This window comes from Aptenodytes patagonicus, chromosome 4, assembly GCF_965638725.1.
Source record: "Aptenodytes patagonicus chromosome 4, bAptPat1.pri.cur, whole genome shotgun sequence".
Classification (NCBI taxonomy): Eukaryota; Metazoa; Chordata; class Aves; order Sphenisciformes; family Spheniscidae; genus Aptenodytes; species Aptenodytes patagonicus.
This window is the reverse complement of record NC_134952.1, coordinates 6,382,675-6,405,463: the sequence shown is the minus strand read 5'-3', so window position 1 is coordinate 6,405,463 and position 22,789 is coordinate 6,382,675. Positions and strand designations below refer to the sequence as shown.

Genomic DNA, 22,789 nt, shown 5'->3' with positions numbered 1-22,789 from the left:
ATTTCCTTCTCAACTCCATAGCATATCAGTTTAACCACAGGCAGGCTATACATCCTGGACTATAGCACTTTTCTGCATCAGCAAGAAGTAAACAGCACATGATGACAACTTCTTCAATGCTGTCCCAAAGCATCGTCAATAGAAATACGCATTGTCTAAGAAAAATAAAATTGAACTGTCCTTTGTAGGGCAGAGTCACCTGGTGGAGCTAGCCAGGAAGCTGCACTGGGATTTTTCTCTTTATTTTACTGAATCTGTGGTTTCTTAAGATCTCTCTATGTATACTGTGTTTGGCAGCATTTTGCAGCTAATTTTTCTGCAGGCTATTACAGAGAAGTTTCCACACACCCACCGTGCTCTTCCTGCAGACTTACTTTGCTCTCTCTCATTAGCCTGTTCTACTTTTTTAATGTATTTTAAATGGATGGGGCTTTTTTGCTGGTATACCGAGACATTTTATTTTGCTTATTTTATATGCTTGGCAGTGGAGTCCATAGAGCTGATGTTTTGTTAAAATCTCACCTCTCCCATCTCACTCTCCAACCTGCCACAAGAGCTGATGCCTGAATTTTGGCTACTTTCCTGCCAGTGGCTGAGCCACTCCTGGGACATGTTCTCACTCCAACAGGCATCTCAAGTTTTTCTTCTTAGGCCGGCCTAAGGTACATCTACTCTGCAGTCTACAAATGCAACTGTCACTGGGCTGGTATACTGAAATTTCCCTGCATGGCTGGTTAGCTGGGTGTGATCTCATCCGCCCAGAACTCAGTGCAGTGCAGTTCTGGGTGGGTTTTGTAGCTTGCACTGAATTCCTGCACTGCCACCCTATTCTCAGTAACTGGTTTAAAGCTAACACAAGACGTCCTACCCTGCAGTTTGACTACAACAGAGAGATTCCTAGCGAGAGCAAGCTGAGAGCAATCAGATCACTAAATAATATTTTGCTGTTGCAGAATGACTGGACCAGCAAAACCGGAGGGTTAGCAATTGATGAGCTGCTGTAACCTGAGTGCTGTATTCCTCTCGTACCACTAGCTCAAGTGTCAGCAGTGCTCGAGCTTTTAACCTCCTCCCAGCCGCTCTGCTCAGCCAGCTAACCCAAATACCATTTCATCCCAACAAACAACTTATGTATGTGGACATGAGTCAGATTAGAGACAAGATTCGTGCGTCAGACCAACCTGGCAGGAAAGATGACACTAACGCACCCTTTTGCATTGAAAATGAAGAAGATAAGTTAATATTCTTGCATTGCAACTTGTGATGTAGTGGCATATAATGATCAAAGGCCCCAGAGGCAGCTTTGAAACAACAAGGGCCTGATATGTGCCTGTCATCTGTGCATCCATTACATTAGCATATAATATGTACAACCACAGCCTTAAACACACAGTCACGGCAACTGTGCTAAACAACTTTGACTTTCTCCAGGAAAAAAATTAAAAAATTGTCTTTTCTTGATTTTTGCTTTAATTTAACCTAAGTTTATAACAGCAAAGATAAAGGTTGCTCATCACACAGATAACAGCAACATATTACCGTTGCTACCATTCCATGAAACAGTTTGTCCAGATCTCAGAAATGGCAGGGATAGCAAAGGCTCAGGCTGAGTGAGGACAATGAACGCGCGTGAAAGCCTGCTGACTTCCCTTCCATTTATTTTCTTTCAAATTTTTGCACCTTCAGTCTTTGTAGGGATAGACTTGATTTAATTGTTCCTAGGGTACAACATAACACTCACAATTCTTTCCCAGTTGCCACATTTCTACCTGACCCCAAATAGAAACATGACAAAAATTATGACTACAACAGAATGAGGATGGTTTCAGAGTAAAATGGAAAATGTTGTTACCAACCTTAATTTCTCTGTCAGATAAGCAGCTACTGTATATGAAATCACAAACATTTGAAAAGCCAGCACTGTGAGAGTTTCCACTGCTGTAGTTATATGTTTTAGCAATAAAGACTTTATCCAGCTGTAACGCTTATTATTCCACAGTAAGACTTATCATTTATTAACAAAAGAAATAAAACAAGTTAATAGCTTAATTTCACAACGGAATAGATTTAGCACAGCACACATCTTGGGCCATATTTGGTTAAAACAATCATGTGGAAGATGAAGAGCAGCTGTTTTGGGGATTTTTGTTTACCGTCTTGGCCATGATCATATAGATGCTCTTCCAACTGCTACAGACATGGGAGATGTCCTAGAAATTTCAGCACACCGTGTGTCTGCAGAGAGAGAAGATCCAGGCCCTGAAGCTATGTCTACGCTGCAGGCCAGAGGCACGTTTGCAGCATGTCCACATGGATCTGGGCTAGTTTTATCCCAGAGAGCGTGACAGCAGTAATATCATGACAGTTGCTGTGATAACAACATTTCACTGTGTCAACAGCAAAACAACATGGTGGTACTACACAAACTTTTGAAAATGAGGACTGGGAGGGCTTGTGGGACTACGGATGACACCATCTCTCTCTCCCCCCTCATTGAACACCAACTGCCCTGTCAGGACGACTGTGCTGGCAGTGTGGGACCTGTATTTTGGGGACTTCATCCCCTGGAAGAGGACACAAGCATGAAGTGGTGCTGGAAGACTGAGCCTTACTCTCCCTGGGCCCAAGACTGCCTGCCTACACTCAACTTCTACCTCATCCAGTTTCTCCTAGGACACAGACTGTCCCCGTAAGCATGGCACTTCTGATCCAGTAGACAGTGATTTTGCTAGATGGTGAGGTTTTGGTGGCAAAAAGTGGGAGCAGGTGTCTCTCTGTTCCCTGCTCACTATAGTGTACCTGCTCCCAAATTCATCTGATCTTCTTGTCCCAAGGAAAGTTCACCCCATAGGTGAAGGTACGGTACAAGCTGAAAGCAGACCTCTTTAGGCTTCTTTCACCTCTTCTTCTCTCAGGACCCACCAACCTCCCTAGGTCCATACATGGGACAGTTCTCTCTTTACAGGGGCAGAGAAGGGCCAGGCTGGGGCAGGGCTCAGTGCTACTGAACAAAACAAAAGACAAATACTAAAAATGACGTGGTAATATCACCCCCAGGTAACTGCTATCACGTGGTACCAACCTTACTTAGATTCATGACACTACCAACAGCATTAGGGCATCGCCCATCAAGCCATGGACATTTAAGCTGCAGAAGCTCGTCTGTGATTCTAAGGGAAGTTAAAGCTCCCATCTATGTAATTAATCTAAAACCAATTTAGGTACATCTCTACCTTCTTCAGTCAAAATTGCAACTGTAGTATAGGCATACCTTACTTCCCCACATCTAGCACATTCTCTCCTTATTTTTGCTTTAAAGAGCAGGACAAAGCAGTACCAAAATACTGAGCTTTCTTTCAAAGCCCCCTAAACCTGCATGCTACCTTCCTCTAAATGTTGCAGACATCATCATTTCCAGAAATGAACATTAACCTCTGTGGGCCCAGAGCACAAACACTGATGCAACCAATATTTGCTTGGAAGGATCAGAAAGCTTGATCCTTTCCAAAATCTGAAGTCATTATTGTGTCAGGCACTCTAAAAGGTCCTCCATCAGAAATAGCTGGAATTGTCTTCCATTACTTTGCCTCTCTATAATTAATCTCTGCATTCACATTTGAAGTAAAACTTTTTAGAGGGAGATGGATTTAGGAGTCTGGAAAAACTGGGTTTATATCCAATGGAATTATTCATTAAAAATACTCCACATATGTAGGCAACTTTACACAGGCTCTAGGTAAATAAAATTAGGCACATAATTGAAAAATCTGCAATTTATATAACCAAGTCACATTAAATATGATCTAAATATAAACAAATAACAGTTTCTAGATTTCATCATACCTTCCGTCTGACAATCTGAAAGAATTCTGTAGACATTATTTAGGCTTCAAAACACCTCTAATACCTACAAACTCCATTTTGCAGCTGTGGAAACTATAACACAGCATGGTGAAGTGACACAAATCAGGAACCGAAAAATGTCAAGTCATAAAAGAGAAGTTTTTAATACAGTCAGTGTTAATACAGGATGGCACCTTCTGGCCTTTTGCATCATTGATCAGTAGTTAATGGACAGGCAAGGGAACACTAAGTCACGCTCACCACACTTCCAGCACAATGCTAAACCTGTTAATGTTCTCTTCTCTTTTTGCTGTAACGTTGGTTAGCAGCTCTCTTCCATGCTAGCAGACATGTCTGCATGCATGTTATAGCCTCCATCCTCCAGATATTCACTACAAGGTGTAGTGCATGTTCCTAGGATGTCAGTTATCGCTATGGTATCAGCAGGACTTCCCCAACCACACCTATCAGAGAACGCTTGCAGAGAAGCGTCTTCACTTCTGAGCCAAGTCCCAGCCTCACTAGCTCCACTGCAACCCCAACCATCCTAATGGAATCACAGCAGTGGGAGAGAGGCTCCCTTTATCCATTAGTGAGAAAACAACAGCAAACACAGCAGCTTGGCCAATGCAGTAGCAACAACCTGAATTAGATGTGTTTTCCACACACAAAGCTCCCTGCCTGGCTGCTGGAGTCTCTCCGATTGCCAGCAGAGGACTTGGAAGGCATTTTGCTGATGAGATCAAAGACAGGCTTTTAAAGCTCAGCACGCAGGATCTATCTACCCACTGGAAGCGGAGCAGACAGCATCTGGCCTCAGACCAATCTCAGCTGAAAACAGTTCAAACTAGTCTAATGGGGAAGCAGACGTTAGTTACGGGTTAGTATAAGCACTCAGCAGATTACCTGCCCTTTTTTCTGGTCCAAATACAAGTGCAAATGAAGTACCTGAGAGACCTAGCAAGGGAAAAAAGAAAGCCATTGTGGCAACACACATAAAAGCTTTGAGAGTAAGGTCTATTTGAAGCATATAGTAAGTAATCGAGGCGAGACATGACCATGACACTGGGTACCATGTGCAGGGACTCACATACACATAAAAAGCAGGGACACCCACCTGTGGACTACACCTTTGAACGCAGGTTGTCCCTTCCTCAGCTTTCCCAGAGAGATGGAGAAACCACTCCATAACCCCAGCTGACAGGGTGTTACCTAGCAAGTGTGTTTAAAGAGTAAAGCAAATTATAAACACAACGGGCTGCCACTCCACTCCTTGCACTTGATCAGTGCTTCCCACTGGAGAAACTCCCAGTGTCTGGCCACCTCTGTAATCCAGACTTAAGATCATTAAGAACAGAGTGCATTTAGGACTAATTTAGGCACAGGATTAGGTGAGGGACACGTGGCAGTCATTTTAGTCCTGGTACTGACAGGTCTTCTCAGAAGTAGAAGGAAATTACTCATGGCAATGAGCAGGAGTTTGCACGCAGAAGCATTATCATGTCTGGCTGCAGGCAGGCCCTGCTAAGAGCAAAACGATCGGCTTTACGCTCTGAGCACAGGCCTGAGTGAAGGAGGAAATTGCTTCTGCCACCATATGAACACAAATACCCTGCAAGCAATATCCTCATGGCCAGGGCCTGCGTGCCGTGCCTAGCTTGGAACAGCTACCTGGTTTGGAGATGTCAGACAGTACTAAAGACTCAAAGGGAAACCAGCTGACGTTAATGTTGATGGTGGAAACTTAATTTCATCTACCCTTTTTGTTTGTGCAGTTCATTTCCTCTCCTGGGAACTGTTTGTTATTGTCTCTCCCAGCCTGGTCTCTCTGTATAAATTTATTGTTTGATTCTGCTGTCCTGTGCATTCACTGGCTATTGTCTGCTTCTTGGAGACACCAACAAAAGAGCCAACAGGAGAGATAAACTGGAAACAGCTACCCAGATTGTAGCTCAAATAGCGTTGGGTTTTTATTGATTTGGGAAAAACAGATTCTCAAAGACTTAAGAATGAAAGATACATCACACCATGACAGGAACAGCTCACAATATACTGTGATCAGTGGCACACTACCATAAGTTTCAAGAAAGCCATTTGTTGTTCCTCTTTATTGGTGTAACATAGCTCAGCCATGAGATCTTTGATTTTCGATCCCAAATGGGGATTCTTTAAAGGAAGCTACTTTCAAAAGCAGCATGCTCAGCCCTTCTGAGATAACACTAACGAGTCCCCAAAGATTTCTCAAACTGCGTATTCTAAACCACTCCTGACATCCACAACTCTTGGCCATGTCACGGACCAGGGCACACAGTGTGGCCATTATAGATACGGTACTAAGCAGACTGGACAGAACTGTTCGCTGATATGTTTGGCAAGCAAAGACACAACCTCCCTCCCAGCAGTGGGATCTCATCGTTACAGGGGCTTTATCCAGCCTCTTAAAGGGAAGGATGCTCCCCACTCCTTGCCTCCCTCTTTCCCAATTCAAGTAAAAGTGCACTTCTTCACTGTCATGCCACAAAAGGCAGCATCCCTCTCCCGCACAAGTTTTTGCTCCAAACTCCCACAGTAAATAGGTCTCAATTCTCATGGAAAATTAGGGATCTAAATATTGACTTTCAGGCAGTTGCACTGGCTATACCAGCCAGATACCAGAAATGAATGAAAAGCTGCTGTTTGACTAGAGAGGATAAAATCTAAATGATCACCAGCATTTCCCTTCCAGTGCCCTGGTTTAAAAATCAGCGAACCCACTGGGAAGCTTCCCAATAAATTTCTTGAGTTAAGGGACCCTAAACTAGCAGAGCTGTGACTCCCCAGAGGGTGGTGAGCCCAAAGGTGGAAATGGAAGTGAGGTTGCCCAACCAGACAGGTGGTTGTGAGCTGAAGCAGTTTGGGAACTGCTGACACTGCACTCCTGAGCGTCTACAAGGTAGATGAGCATAATGAAACCCTCCCACCTTCATCTGCATGCCTGGCCCTTTTAACCAATAAACCAGAGTGATTGCTAGCTCTGGCAGCACCGCAAGCCATATCTCCCCATGCCTGAAAGGCTCCTGGACTGTTTCTCAGACTTATTAGGCACAAACGGGCTTTTCATTGACACCAGTCATGCGTGCCTGCTCCCTCCACCTCATTTATCATCTGCCAAGGCACTGCACCCACTGCCAGCAGCACGCTGTGCCCCACTCCCATTCCTAAAGGCAGGCTGTACCAAGGGGCACACAACAGACCACAGGACCAGCTGCTGTGCAAACAGTCCCTGCCCTACACACAGGAGGGCAGAAGAAGGGCAGAGGAAGGTATGTTATCAGAAACCTCTGGGTTGCAAAGATCTGTTGGCTGTGGGATGTTTTCTGCAGCCCTCCTTTGAAGAGCAGAGTTGAGGCTGCAGCTTGGGGATGGTTAAGTGGTTGGGAGCAGGATTTGTCTTGGGGGTGGGGAAAGACAGTGTCCTGTTTCGTGTAATTGGTTTGTTCAGGGTGAGGAATAAGGATACATGCAAACAGGATCTGGGAAATCCAAGAGCTTGAAGGAGAGGGTCAGAGAGCTGGGGGAGAGTGTAAAACTGGTGATGGGAGGGTTGTAGACACAGAGGAGGCAATGGCAGTGCTTGGTCTTGGGAAGAGAAGCAGGGAGTACAAGGGTTGGGGACTGGGGACAGGGCAAGGCAGCAGGTGGTGGGAGGCTCAGGGTGACAGGCAGAGGATGAGAAAGTGCTGGAAGCATGGCGACAGCAAGGGAGTACATATGAGTGTGCTGGAGGAGGCTGGTGCTGCATCCAAGCCATCGGTACCTCTCCTCACTGCAGCCACAGCCACTTACATTAGAAACTTCACTGATGCCAATGAAAAGCCCACCCATCTGATGGCTCTGCTGCCTGGCCAAGGCCTTGCACCTGCCCCACTACTGGGACTGTAACAGCCGTGCTGCTGCTCCCCTTCTGCTGTGACCCAAAAGCAGGCTCCTTTTCTGCTTCTCCTCTCCTCCCCCAAGGTGAGCTGGAAAGAAGGTGGCAGTTAGTGCCCAGGGCCCTTCGGGAGCAGGAATGGCTGAAGTAGTTGGAACTAATGGAAAACACACAAAGAGCAGCAGGATTTACTGCCCGGTCATCTAATCCCACCACTTAGGACTGACCCACTTGAAGTCACAGCGTGTGACAGAATGACCAAGCCATGAGGACAGGATTACAGAGCCCCAGATGAGATTATGCTCCTTGGTGGCAATGCAAGCTGCTGGGGGCAGGGAAAAGATCTGTGTTGAGCACCTAGCAGGGGTAATAAGACCAGATATCCAATGCTCTGTCTGCTTAGAGAGCATCAAAAATAGACTCTCGGGAGAGAGAGAAAACACTCAAGCGAGCCAGCTGGGCAGACTCAGGGTACTTGGGACACTGACAGCTCCTCAGCCTGTAAAATGAATTGGCACAGGTTTGTGCCAGTGTTAGCACAACTGTGGCTTCAAAACAAAACAGAGCAGGGGAAGGGAGCAGGAGGAAGGGGAAGGGAGGCAAGCCTGCATTTGGCTAACTAAAACTGTAGGCTATTTAAGATAGAAAGGGGAAAGGGCCAGGGATCAGAGATAAGGAAGGTGTGGCTGTGCACCACTTGCAGCATCTTAGCCCATGGTAAATATTTAAGTATCAGCCTGTCACACACAAACGGCAATCAGAGAGCCAGCCGCATTGTGCTGCATGATGGGTAAAAAGAATGAAGAGATGGACCTCACCCAAAGATCTTATCACCAAAGACAAAAGATCATGACAGATCCTGTGGGAGCACAAGAAGATAAGCTACCACAACTCAGAGAGAGAGGAGAGGACAGGGCTATGCACAGTGGGAGACATGTCTCTAAGTACAGGAGCCTTTAAATTTAAGCTCATTTACTGAAAACCGGTCTGTACAGAGTACACTTTCAGCCTAGCATCTCACTGTGTATTTGCCACCAGAAAATGCTGACTTGCAAAGTCTGAGGGTCCATTTCTTGATACAAAAGCATCTTTTCCTCGCCCATTAATCCAAGTGAAGCAGGAAATAAGACAGATCCTCACATTCATTTGCTGGTAAAAGCCATGTTTTCCATGGGAGCTGCAGGAGCTCAGTGCTTCTGAATATATGGTCATCCCTATAGGTTCCAATTTTAACACAACCTGTCAAAGGCTGAAACACAATGCACCTGTTCAGGGCTCAGTTTCTCATCTACGCTCAACACTTACCACAGGCTAGCTGGATACCCTTAAACATTGGCATTGGGAAAGCCAGGATGAGCCTTAGAAATAGTATTCTCTTTCCTCCCTCCCTGGAAACTTCCCCCTAAGGACAGCATTGCAGTCTTGTCTGGCATCTGTCAGCTCAAAGTGTTTTCCAGATAATTAGTCATTTAAAATTCTCTCACGCAGGATAATCTAGCTCTGTTATACCTCCTTCTCAAGTGAGCAAGTAAGGGCGTTGACACACATTTAACAGCAGCTGAAAACCAGGGCAACAGAAGCTGTTACCACCCATACCTGCTTGTATCACTCCTCTCTTGGAAACGGCTCCCTTCATAGCAGCAGGGACAGCTAAATGGAGACACATCCACACCCTACCCATCACACTTCACATCCTGAATACCTGAGGAAGCCCAGCTCAGCATTTCTGTACTGCAATACATCAGGCTGTAAATCACAGCCATTCAGCTCTCCCTGCCTGAAAGACAAATTTAGTCTGAGAAGGGCAAGGGACAGAAGCTGCTTTAACCATTCCTGACTATTACACCATGAAGAGTGTAAAGGTATTAAGGGTGTGGTTCCATGAGCAGCAGAGCTAATCTGTCTGCTTCCCACGACCAGGAAGGGAAGATATTGCTTTCCATTTCTCCAACCATACTCCTCACAACGCAGTTCTGTCCTTTGCCTCGTGCTGGCTCAGGCACTCACGAGACACATCTGTGGGCTTGAAAAACAGTATTCCCCTTCCTTCTCTTTCTGGATAGCTGATAGAGTAGAGATAACCTGAGGAGGTCCAAAGAGCTGGTGTACAGTAATCCACTGGGAGCAGGAGCATCACCCCATCTTGGAGGAGGAGAGCTGTCAGACCAGCTCACCCTGTCTCTTGGATCTGGACCCTGAGGCACAAGCAACTTGCTGGAGGCCACACGCCGAAGCGGCGAAGGAAGCCAGGAGTCCTATTTTTCCTCACACATTCAGAGTAATTTAAGTGTCAAGGCTGAAGCAAAGACATGAACAGTCCTTGCTTTGCTGTAAAAATCAATCAATCCAATAACAACCTCTCAATCTTATCAACAGATCATTTTCCCCTCCCCGCAGTAGTGTTCAGGAAAGATTCTTCTGGTCCATTTACAGGTTGCAATATCTTAACTGTTTTCTCTCTCGTTAGGCTGGTAGGTGTGCCATACAACAATACTACACAAGTCACAGAGTTGCTTTCTTCCAGCACTGAATGGGGAGCTTCATTAACTCATGCAAAACAACGGCTTCCTTGTACCCTTCTTCTCCCTTCTACCCAGCTTCCCACTGCCACTGGAGCCACATTTCAAGGCAGTGAGATTCTTAAGAAAAACACCAGAAAAGCAGAACAGTGGGAAGAAAAACTGGTGCTGACTGCTCATTCAGGTTGAAAAGCTGATGAAGACACTGTTGCAGTTCTGAGATGACGAGGTTGGCACTGTGGATCTGGGCTACTGTTGAGCTTCCCATACTTAGGAGCTACTCAAACAGGAGTCGGAGTTTCTTCGAGATTCACACACAGTTTCCAACTCTGTCCTAAAAACAGCTCTAGTACAGAGAGTCTGCAGCATCTTGTAGGAAGAGGCTCAGAGCAAAGGCAGTGCTGCAAAACAGGCATTCCCAGAACCTATTTATGTCCATGGTGTGACTTCTTCAGGCTTACATAGCAGCAGGAAAAGTGTTAAGTGTCATGGAGGCGTCACACAAATGTTGTTTCGTTGGGCATATAACACACAGCTTTGCCTTAGCTCCATGTTTATCCCAGGTTTCAGTCCAGGTTTGGATTAGCCAGCAGTCCCTGGGTTAGCAGAGCCTCCCCACTGAAGAGCAACAGTTCAGGAGAACTGAGCCAGGTCTGACAGCCACAGTCTGCACAATGCTTGGCTGGGAAAAGGGAAGCAATTTTTGGCTTTTCTTTGGAACGGAATTTTGCATATCCTTGCGATCCTACATGTTCATGGCATATCCCAGGGGCTCCCCACTTCTATAATACTTCGCATTCAACATGCTTTATAGACTTTATGGTATTTGGCCTCCTAAGGATGTATTATGTGCATTTTTACAGAAGGCCAAGACATACTAAAATGATGTGCCTAAGGTCATATGAAAAGCATTTGACAGAGGAAAATAATTTCCTTCAGCTCCCATTCACGTTTTTCCTAATACCAGCACCCACCTTGCTCATATGTTTCTACTATCCTTTTGCAAGAGGCATTGTATCTGACTGCATGAAAGCATTATCTTTCATACAAGTCTTGCCCCCAAATCACACGGGTATAGTCACTGTGCACATCTACCCTAAGCCATGATAATCCATGGCCAGACAGCAGGACCACAAAATGCAGTTATCAAGTCCTTGCAGCTTTTATGCAAGTAAAGAACAGAGATAACAGCTATTTCCTGGCTCTGGCTCTAAGCCAGGAACAGAGTACAGGATATACCTCCTCAGATGAGACCACTCCTCAGATGAGACCACTCATCCAACATCTACTCGTTCTCCAAAAGCAACTAATGCCACTTCCCATTCACTCTTACATAAACACGTCTCCAGAGAATTATACACAAGGAATGTTATGTGTAAGCCTTGCAGACGAACCTTCAGCCTTCACAAACTTCAGATCACATCTGCTTTCTGTCAGTACCCAAGTTATAGGACACTAGATCCTCCAGACTCCTCAACAATTCAGCACAACAATTGACAAACTGGGCTGCAGATAGCCTTTCCCTTCACTGCAGAAGGTGCTGACCAAAAAAAAATATTTCCCTGTCAGGATGTTAACCGTGTTCACCTAACGTCAGCATCTCTCATGGGAAGCATGCTCCTATTTTGACAGTGAAAATGAAAAGCACAGGCTGTGATGAACAGCATTGCTAACATTGTCACCTGGGTACTGAATGCTATGGAAAATATAAAATTCAACAGAGGCTTGAGGCAGACCCTAGTCTTAATCCTGCATTTCCAACCTCCTATAGGTTCACTAGGCACCACATTTACTGTCTTCATCCCAAGAGGCACCTGTGTGGCTGGTGAATGGGAGATTGGGAGGCATGATCAAAATCAGTGAGTGAATCCCTACCCTCAGCGTCTCTCCCCCTCCACACTGTGGCTGCTGTTGGTGATGGATGCAGATGAGATGCTAATGAGTCACCATCCTGACCCGCACTTTTACCTTTGAAGCCGCCATGACAGCTGCCGTGGCTGCGACGTTCAGCCCCCGCTTCCCAAAGTGCACAAGGGCATCGTAGCTCCGGTCTTTTGCCTGGACGAGGCAGTCATCGATCTCCTGTCGCAGCAGACAACAAAACAAACAAACAAAAAAAGCACAAGAAGGACAAGTTCAGAGTGCTCCCAGCCTCAAAGTCTTGGCAGGGCCAGGTCATCTTTTATGGAGGCAGACATCCTCCATTCCCTCCACCTTGGCTGGAGAGAAGTTCACAGCCAACGTTTGCAAAGAGGAAAGGTTTTCAGGGGAGCAATAACTCCCACTGCAGGCTTTGGGAACTCTTTGTTCTGCGAATGGAAGATTGGGACCTAAAGTTGGGATACACTTGCACAGTGCAACCACCACCAATAGGTCCTGGAAGCAAGACAGACACATTCACCTGGGCAGAATGGACCAGAGTGTGTCAAGAGCCATTTGCAATCTATGGACTCTAAAGACAAATTGGATTGCCCCATAGCTAAAAAGAATCATATTATGACACTGGGCAGCTGCAGCTGTACCGCCCTGGGTCCAGGACTGGTGTCCTCAGAAGTATCTGAGATATCTCTGCACATCACTGCAGTGTCTGGCTTCAACATGCCCATGGAATTGGTAGGTCCAGAGCTTCTGGACTTTGATGCTGCTCAATATACAGTGAAATGGTTATGAAAGTTCCTGCCCTCACCCTCCCTCCCTCAAGACACAGAGGTCTGGATGATAATAGATGACAATGACTTCTAGTACTCAGCTACTGGATGTGCTGGATTAGTAGGGACTGGAGGCTGCAAGAAGCTGCTGGCTGTTTAGTGATTCCCTCCCTATTCCTATTAGATAAGAGGTGGCAACCCAAAATGCATGAGCACCACTTGTGAGAAGCATAAGCAGAAGTTCCCAGGAAGCAGAGAGACAGGGGACTGATCTCCACTGTCCTCCTTGGACAGGACTGAGATACAACTGTTCATGCATTGCCTGTGGCTAAACAGAGAGCTTTCACTTCCATAGTTGCCAATGTGGGAAACAGTTATTCACCTCTTAGTGGTTTGCATGTTGATATGTGACTGATAGCTATTCTTGGCCCACATACCCACATAAGCCAAATGGATCTGCCTGACAATGTCCCAGTCACAGCCACAGGAATCTCCTAGGCAGGCAAATGATCCAAGCTGTAATGTCCCCCCCCTGAAATTAGCATCATGAATTTGAGCAAGACATTTCTCAACCCAGGACCTCAACGTGCTACATGCCTTACTTCAGCATGCTATACGTCTCCCAGCCAGGCAAGTGCTTGCTAAGCCCCTTTCAGACAGGCTTGGCTATTTGTCTCATTGCTGCACAGTTTTAGGCAGAGCTGGGAACAAAGTTAAGGAGCCCTGGCTGCCAGACCCTGTTTCTCTAATTGTTATATCCAGCCACAACATAGCACTCCAGCTATATTCAGCCAGTACGTGCAAAGCAGCTCAAGAGGTATTTTTATCCCCCTCCCTCCCAACTTCTCAAGTGCACAAAGATGAGTTAATATGCGTGAGTGCGCTGAACAGATGCCAGTATTTAAAAACACAACCACCACAAAGAACAAAAACACCAACCAAAAGGAGAAGATCAAATGATAGAAGAAGAGAATCAGCAACTCCCAGTCCTTCAATGAAAATGAGTGATACAAAGACTGGAGTAAATTCACTGTAGATCTGCTCCACCCAGAGAGGACCCAGGCACCTGTGATTACCTTTTCTTTTGAAGACAGTGTTGGATGAACAAATTTCCTGTACAGGAGGCTGGAGCCTTTTGTGTATGGAGACAGCAGCCAAGCTACAAAAGCTATTTTGAGTTCATAGTAGAATGGAAACCTAGAAGAAAAAGAGCTGTTAATGTCCGCTCCCAATTTAACCACTGCTCTTGATTAGAGATGCTCAGCACAGGAAGGGACTGGCCAGTCTACCTTAGGACAGCTTTTCCTTACCAAAGAATCCAAAGGCCAAAACACATTCACCCACCTTTGCACACATCTCAACCAGGTATGTGGGTAAATCATTATTCGGGCATCAGGGCCATTATTTAATGGTCTGGAAGAGACTCTGCTGTGTGATAAGAGGAGCTTCCTACATGCAAAGAGCACAGATGCTGCCTTCATAGCATCCCCAGTCATTATGAGGGAGCAAAGAGCAAACCAGCAAATCAGTATTTCATCCATCATTATGCACCTTTCATCTCTGCCCTTCTGCTTTTAAGGTAACACTTATCTGACTGAAACTGAAAGACAAGAACCTTTGTTGTCCAAGCAACATGCAACATAAAGGTGCAGATCTACACTGTGGCTTTCAGGTGGCACTGCAAAATATGCAGGACACTAACAACAGGACATGCTTTAGCTGTAACAAGCAGCCAGGGACTTCTTGAGATTAGATTATCCAGGCTCTTTTCTGGAGGACAAAGTCTAGAGCTCAAGGCTGGCCAGCTAGCAGCATCCTCATGTGGGCAGGCATGTTGCTGCCAGCAGTGTGACAAACCAACACTACTCTTTGTAGGCAGGGGCAAGCGAGAGCAGCAGAGACCCTGTGATGGCTGTGCACCAGCCCAGCTGGACCCAGGCAGACTCCTGCTGTGCTAGTACAGCACTGTCACCAAGCCAGCTGGGCCATACAGCATCCAGGTCTGACCCGATGGGTCTCTGCGATGCTTTACTCTGAGCATGGATTTGCCAGGTTGGTCTTCCACCTCACTGAGGATCTCTACAGCATACTTGATTTCACAGGCTGGACAAGCCCTCTGCCATTCCTCCCGAGAGACCCACATAATACATCCTCCAAAAAAACAAAGCTCCAGATGAACACAGTGGAGGTAGATCTGCATGCAAATTAGATAGAGACAATAATGTCTTTTATCTCCTTTTCAACAGAACTGACGTTTTGCCAAGTACCCCTGATTCCCTTTGTCTGGAGGACTCACTAGAGGCATGCAGTGCTATGCAGGAACAGGCTTTATGTGAGGGCCATACACTACAGCTAAATTTTCATCCTGAAGTCTACTGATCTCACTGGTTTCCACTAGAAAGGCCTTACTAAAAAGCAATCAAGCAACAAACCAAGCAGCAAACCAAGCAACAAACATTTCCAAACTTGAGCATCCAAATTTAAGGAACTGAATCTGGTAACTGGGCATTTATGTGCTCTTGTCCTGACAGCGGTCACCAGGAATCCTTCCACTGGCACCAGAAAGCCCACATCAGTATGGACTGTCACTGTCCTCCATCAAACCATAAACCCAGCCTAACCAGGAATGGGCCTGGCAAAACACTCCAGGAAGAACCACCCATGCAGCGACCTACAAACAAAGTCCTGTGCTGCAGGGCTGTTTCTGCCTGATCCCTAGAGTCTGTGTATTTACTGTAGGACACAGCTAGGTAAGTCTAGAACTATGCCTGTAGCTAAAGCTACTGTTGTTTACGTGATGATCTCTGCGAGCATCCAACTCAGCAATCAGCTGTGCCTCTCTCTGACAGGCAGGGGACTGAGACTCCTGTAATGACTTCTCACTAATGAGGTATCACTGAGCAGTTCCATCTTCTTTCTTGCTTTTCCTATGATGGCACTGTGAAAGGAAGCATGGCTCCTCCAGACAAAACACCTCTATGCACCTGAAGCCGCTATCCCCGTGTTCAGGAGGCAGTGCACCTTTGTGCCCCCTTTTTCCCTTTGTAAACATTTCCATTTTCTGTCCACCTCATGCCAAAGACCCTCTCCCATCTGGTGCTCACCAGCAAAGAAAGATATCCGTGAATGTCTCTGCTGTCGTGAAGAGCGCGAATATGATCCAGTACATCATCCATTTGACCTGGTAAACAAAAACAGTAGCCAGTTCAGTTCAAGGCCCTTGGGAAAAATCCCTCTTACAGGCACAAGTGCACAGAATAACTTTCTCAGTAAAAACGGTTCCTTCCCCCACCCCGTGTACTTAACAATTACTACGGACTTGAAGGTGCCAGAGCTCCCCCCACCTCAGCACATAACACGCGTCAGATTTCCACACAAGCCCTTGGGAAGGAAGATTGTGGCCTTTAGGACTGGTCTCATGAAAAGAGGAGCAGCCTGACTCTGTCCCTACGGAGGAAGCTCCACTGGCCAGCGAAGGACCACAGCCCTATCACAGGGCATTAAAAAATCTCACTTGGCTTATCTTAATAGCAAAGGTTAATACTAGGGTGTTGGCCAAACTGCAATTAAGACAAAATGTAATTACTTACATAATATTTACAGGCAGGGGAAACTAGCTAGGAAGAGATAAAGAGGTAACTGCCTATCCCATGACCCATGGCTTAGGAGCACAATCAACTCACTGCAACTTATTGAATTAGCGTGCATCACTTGAATGGCGGTGCCTCCTCACATCCACACCCTGAGCCCATTGCAGTGACAAGGGCAAGTGCATTAGCTTAAATCCCTTACCTGAGGCTTAGGTGAGAGCATTTTACCTCACATTGGTAGTGAAAGCATGTGCTGTGTTGTCACTGTGTTCAACTATGGTAACTCCACTGTGGGGTGGACTGCTTGGTGGGTGATTTATGGATGGTCTCCTTTGCGGTGATAGCGACAGATGCAGAAAGTCTTTTGGGACCGTGACTTGGTCAGGGAAACTCTAGTATCTCGAGTAATTCAGGAATCTGGGGATTTTTGTCACTGAGCAATAAATGGCATTTAAAAGCACAGCTAAACTATACTGATGTATGCAGTATTGGTTCTTCTTGGGCTGGAAAGAAACAACGTATTTGTCACGCACCATCAGCACTTCCAGTGATTTTTATCAAGTGATGTGGTGCTCCTCTTCTGCGACACTGTTACCACAGAGATGACGTAAGGAATAATTTCTAAGTAGTGGACATGAAAGAGAAACCTTTTATTCCCCCTCAATATTTTTTTTCTGTTGTAAAATTGTAAAACTTAAAGTTCAAACAGCTTTAAGAATCTGTCTCTCTAAAGGAAAAGAGATGGTAAGACAAAAGTTGTTAATTTAACTGAAAATTGCTGTCTAATTAGCTATATTTGAAAATGAAGATCCCTAAGCAGCTTTGCTGGAATGTTAGAAAGCTTAAGGAAGTAAAATCCATGAAAATCCATGAATTAGAGAATTGGGCTGTGTTACCTAAGGCTGGGATAATTGCAATAGAATAAGGCAAGGCTGGAAAGAAGGCAGTACAAGAGGGATAGCTACACCAGGTGCTGCTCTGGGGAAGGGAGGATGGAGGTGGCAATAAATCTGGCTCTCACCAGCTCTGAAACAGCTTGCTCCATCTTCTCCCCGATGCAGTGGGGACAGTACCCGTAGTCTCTCTCCATCTCCCTGCAGGTACTGAAATTATTACCTAAGCACCTGTCACCCAGCTATATAACTGCTCCCCTGGGATTTATATGTATATTTATATTTAGTGTTACAGCAGTAGAATGGCACTGCCAAATGCCTGAGAGCATTGTCTTCCCAGGGCAGCTTCTGCCAGACTTTTTACATAACTGCAACTCCCTCAAAACCTCACTGCCAGCACGGTTCTGTCAGTTAGACATTACTGCCAGCAAAACTTTTAAACACAAACCAAGACCTGGTGTGGATGGGCTTGGATCAACCTAAAACACCATTTATCAAAATGACTATTACCAAGCAGAATAAAAATAAACTATAATGATATAAGTTTTGACTAATAAATGAAGGTTTGTACTGTGTCAATGTGAATTACTACGTTGTTTTTTTTTTAAATCAGACCCTAACGGACATATTGCCACAACTGGTGTGTTAAACTGAAAAACAATTGTAAGTGCAGACCAGGTTTTAGATCAGCTGTTCCCACATTTGGGTCATGACCCCATGTGTCTGATGCGAGTTCCTCTTTTGCAATTGAATTTCCAACAGGAATTGGACCCTTCAACAAAATATTTTCCAGAAAAGGACTATGGAAATGTTAAGTATCAGTGGCAGATACTGCTTGGGGATGCTAGCGCACGTCTTCAGCATTTCCAAGCAAAGGGTGTACAAACCTTGAGAAGCACAGCTGTGCAAGGGCTGCAGGGACATTTTGCCTTAAGTATCTGATGTGTTCTGTAACACTTATGATTCTCAAAATATCCAAAACCATTATCTGAAGGAGGGGACTGATAGCAAGGAAAAATCTCAGCAGCCACAGTGAGTCCCAGTTTGAGCTTGCATTAAGGACTTAATGGGATAGCCATCTATGCTGTTACCTAGAGGAGAAAATGGGCTTGTTATCCCTGGGATCTCGAGAGGATTGAAGAGTGAAGATCTGGAGACTGAGTCGGGTTCAATGAAGTTAACAAAGCTCAGGTTGTGAAGGGCACTACAAATCCTGCAGGACCCCAACAGCATCCAAGTAGCTTTGATTCTCCTACATTTCACTTTGCCTGAGGGCCCCATATGCCTTTGGAAACTGGGGCCCAGGGAACATTTTTCAGCAAAAGGTTGTCAAACCTGCCTGTAAATAAGTTGCTCCACAAGGAAGGATGTTTCTATCTGAGGATTCAGTCATATGTGCTTTGAGCTGCCTCCTCTGATCCTTGTTTTGAATGAGCAGCTAAAGCTCCAAGGTTTTTTTGAAAAGGCTTTGATTTATTCTGCTTTTCAAAAACAAAGGAAAACACGCAAAGCTCTGGATGCCAAACACCTTTTAAGTCGGCCATATATAGCTCGCACCACCAGAGAAATAGCATACATTTGTCAAAGAGCACATCAACTCTGCAGGGGAGCCAGAAGCACAAACCCAAGTCTCCTTATTTGAGACTTGTGCCTAGCAATCAGCCAGTCCACCTTCAGGCCAGTCTTCCCCTTGCACTGGCTTACAAGCTTTCCCAGAATATAGGCAACACCTTTACAAAGTGGTGAGGAGCAACCTTAGAAAACAAACCCCGCAGCACAGCCACAAACCTCATTACTCACATATTCTTTGATGTCCTTTGATTTCACGGCTTTGTAAGAATAATATGCAGGGTAAAGAGTGCCAAATATAAGCCTGGAAAAAAACAAACAAACAACAAATGGATTAAATTGATTTCCTGTCACAAAGATTTTTTTTTTCCCTCCTGTCTGTTAAATGTGTTTCTTGCACTAGCAAAAGTGTTAGGATCTGATTTAAGCTTGAGTGCACTAAGTACAGTACAGGAGTGATTTCGCGTCACTGAATTCAGAGAAACTATTGCCAGTGACATAAATGAAGAGCAGGGATTCAGGTTGACTTTCCTTTTGCAATGGTTTCCATAGCTGTACCTTATGAGTTATGCACAAATGAAACCAAACCAAACAAACAAAAACCAAAAAAGGCCACTGCACTTTTAAAAGGAAATTAAAAACCTGATTTCAAAATAATCAACTGTGACACCAGGAATATAGGATTATGGCTTTCAGAGGCAGGACAAAATGAGAATCATTTGTCTAAAATCCCTTCCACCTCTATTCAACACTCTGAAAAGCTGGCAGAGGATAAAGCAGCATCCAAGTTCTACTGGCACAGGGGTTTGAATGCTGGGCCGTTATCCTACGTTAAATTTGCTAAAGGGAAGAGGCCTGCACTGTTCGGTAAACTCAATTTGGGCTCATCAAAGGAGGAGGAATTTGCCCACCAAGATATGCCAACAGGATCGGGCCTAAAAATCCCAGCTCTACTGTTCTTTCAGACAGATTCCTTTCATTTCCAAGTCTGAAAGGAACGCTGTCAGCTTCAAGATTTCATGTAAGAAAGAAATAAGGATCCATAAGTTAAAATAGCATTACTGAAAAAAAAACGTTGAGAATTTTTTTATACTAACTCCCTTCTGCATCACTGCCTAGCTGCTTATTCACTTCGATTATTCTGGACATAAGCATAGGCTTGTCAAAACCACTTTGCCCTGCCCAGGTTTCAGTCAGTTTTATTCAATGCAGTAAGATGATGCTGCAAATTCTGAATTTAATAGATTGCAGGGGAATATTTATTGGCTTGCAACTACCCCTCTTTCCAATGGAGCTTTTGCTTTAAATTCATATAGCTGTTTCTGCTGCTCTTGGGAATGGAAATGATCAATGTTTCAATCCCTAATTGTGGGGCCACATGGACCCGCAGTTGTCTTTTCCATCCTGCCAGTAGTGATTGTGTGCCATGGGACTCATAATTACAGTTGAGTCCATTACTTGCATAAGACATTAAAAATTAACACTCTGGGATATGGTGTACCATCGTACTTCCCGTAGTTCAAGAAGGTATTTGTGAAAGAATGGGGCGAGCCAGCACACATCTTGATTTCCAAAGCAGTGACCCAAGACTATTTGCCTGCAATTCATCATGCTTACTGTAGCATAGCTTAGCAAAACCTGAAGCACAATGCAGACTTCAGAAAAGCAGCTACTGAGCAAGGAGACTCAGTATTTAACAGAGGCTTCACACTGGCTTCAAAAAGCTTTGCTGGAAACAGTCAGCCCTGAACCCATTTTACCCACAGGGGCTGTGCTATATGCAGGGATTAGATACAAATGCGCAGAAAGATTCTGGGAAACCAAACGCATTTTTGTCCCTTGCAATATCTTAACAAACAGCAACACTGGTTAAAGCGAGGAAGAACACACAGACAATAGCTTGATCCTGTTCTCACTGAAGCTAATAACAAATATTCCCTCCCAGTTCAATGGTAGCAGGACCTAATCCAAAGAAGGTAGAGCTCACAAAAGGAAGAAAGCTCCACAATATTCAGAAACTAACAGCTGAGCACGTGAATAATATTTTTGGCTCTACTTATAAAAAGTGCCGCATTTCTGTCCTTCCTTCTTGGCCCGGGCTGGCTGCTCTCTCACGCTTTTATTTCCTGCAAATAATCACTGAATGATTGATATTCGTTTCCTCAGTTTGTGCTGGTAACAGAAAGTAACTGGATCCTGAAGAAGCAAACAGTTTACAGGATCACTAGAAAAGAATTAGTTGCAGACAATAAACACTTGAAAAAAAATTCCTGTGAGGGAAGGAAACTGTGCAATACTTTTGCATATGCAGAGCAAGGGACAGTTAATAAGGTGATGTGCTCTCCCTAAATTGGAGATTGAGAGTTTCACTGATTTGCCTCGTAGTGTGTTGTGTGCATATATGGACATTTATTACTGCTATGATTTACTAGACTGAAAACTGTTTTAAGGAATGTTGGATCCCAGTCTTGTCACTGCTGTGGCTTACTATGTGGCTTGGAGTCACTTAACCTTTGGGTACACCCTACAAATGGAAGACAAAAGATGTTCAGGCATTTCTATAAAGCATATTCAGGGTTTTGGAGACAAATACCTGCACATAGGCATATTCCAAAAAGTCTCTTGAAGTTACTGTCTTCACTGGGCTTTGGATCAGGCTTGAGTACAACTGATTTAATTCAAACATACACGTCAATCCTCTATCTCTTCCCTCAGTTCCTCTCCCCTGCTGAAGACAATACTTCTCTCTTCCCCCTCGTTCAAGCTTCCTGTGTAATAAAAGTTATCATTGATTCCTGCCTTCCTTTATCCCCATGCTCAGACTGTTGCCAAATCACTCCTTCTGCACGCTATACACAAAACCAAGGCTGATTCTTTGCCCTCTGCCCAAGCCACTAAGTCATTCCTTGTCTAAGTCTCCTTTCCAGCCTCTTTTGTGTGGTTTCTACCCCACCTGGATACACCAGTGTTTAAACCTCTCTCCTCTCCCCTGCCCCGCCTTGCCTACCAAGCTGAATCTTTGCTTTCCGTGCCTGAAAAATGTTGCTCCTAACTACTATTGGTTTGGTCCTTTATCATATCCCACCTCAGTCCCTTCTCCCTTTAATGACTGTAGTGCCACCAGCTTCGTACTCTGCTGTTCCTTGTATGTCTTCTCCCACACCCTGGAGCTCCTGTGCTCCTTGCTCCCCCATTGCATATCAGCCCATCACCTCTAAAACAAGCTGTTCCCTGACAGTTACCCTGACAGCCCACAGTTTGAGAGGTAGCAGCCCAAGCCACACAAATTCCAACCATGTCATTCCCCAGTTCTTCCTCACCTCTCTAATCTTCTGCTGCAACACTCCAGTTCTACCTGATGTTCTCTGAACCACACCACAGGACCTTCAGCTTTCCTCAGACATCCCCAAAATTGCAGCACAGACCCTCAGTTCCCTCCCACAACTGCCAGCTGACCTGGGAACCACATGTGCTATGACTCCTTCGGTGGTACATGCATTGACTGCCTGACTGGTGCCTGGCAGCTGGCAAACCTACCTATGGAGTTAACACTGCCGCTTTTACCTCCTGGCAGACACTGCTATGAGACAGTCTCCTATCCAGCAGCTAATTCTTATGAATAATGTAGAAACTTAATATTTGAGACCTCTCTGATCCATCTATTTTGGCCACAATCACTTTGCAGATCTGAAAGTTAGCAGCAGTGGAAAAACAGACTGCTTAAGCCTCATTTCCTTAGGAAATCAGGCTACAAATGCAGAGTCAACCCACTCCCCACCCATTTCCACCTTTCAAAGCTCCTTTGAATGAGCTATGT

The 22,789-nt window shown here is 45.1% G+C and overlaps 1 protein-coding gene across 5 annotated transcripts in view; it reads right to left on the bottom strand.

The window, feature by feature from the left end:
- Positions 1-22,789, bottom strand: part of REEP1 (receptor accessory protein 1) — a 74,930-nt gene that overhangs the window by 27,342 nt on the left and 24,799 nt on the right. For all 5 annotated transcript variants that reach the window (XM_076335719.1, XM_076335720.1, XM_076335724.1 and 2 more), the window contains exons 2-6: positions 19,204-19,276; positions 16,025-16,101; positions 13,997-14,117; positions 12,241-12,354; positions 4,750-4,800 (exon numbers count right to left, since the gene is read on the bottom strand). In XM_076335719.1, the coding sequence (XP_076191834.1) occupies positions 4,750-4,800; positions 12,241-12,354; positions 13,997-14,117; positions 16,025-16,101; positions 19,204-19,276 (436 nt within the window). The remainder of the gene's footprint in view (positions 1-4,749; positions 4,801-12,240; positions 12,355-13,996; positions 14,118-16,024; positions 16,102-19,203; positions 19,277-22,789) is intronic.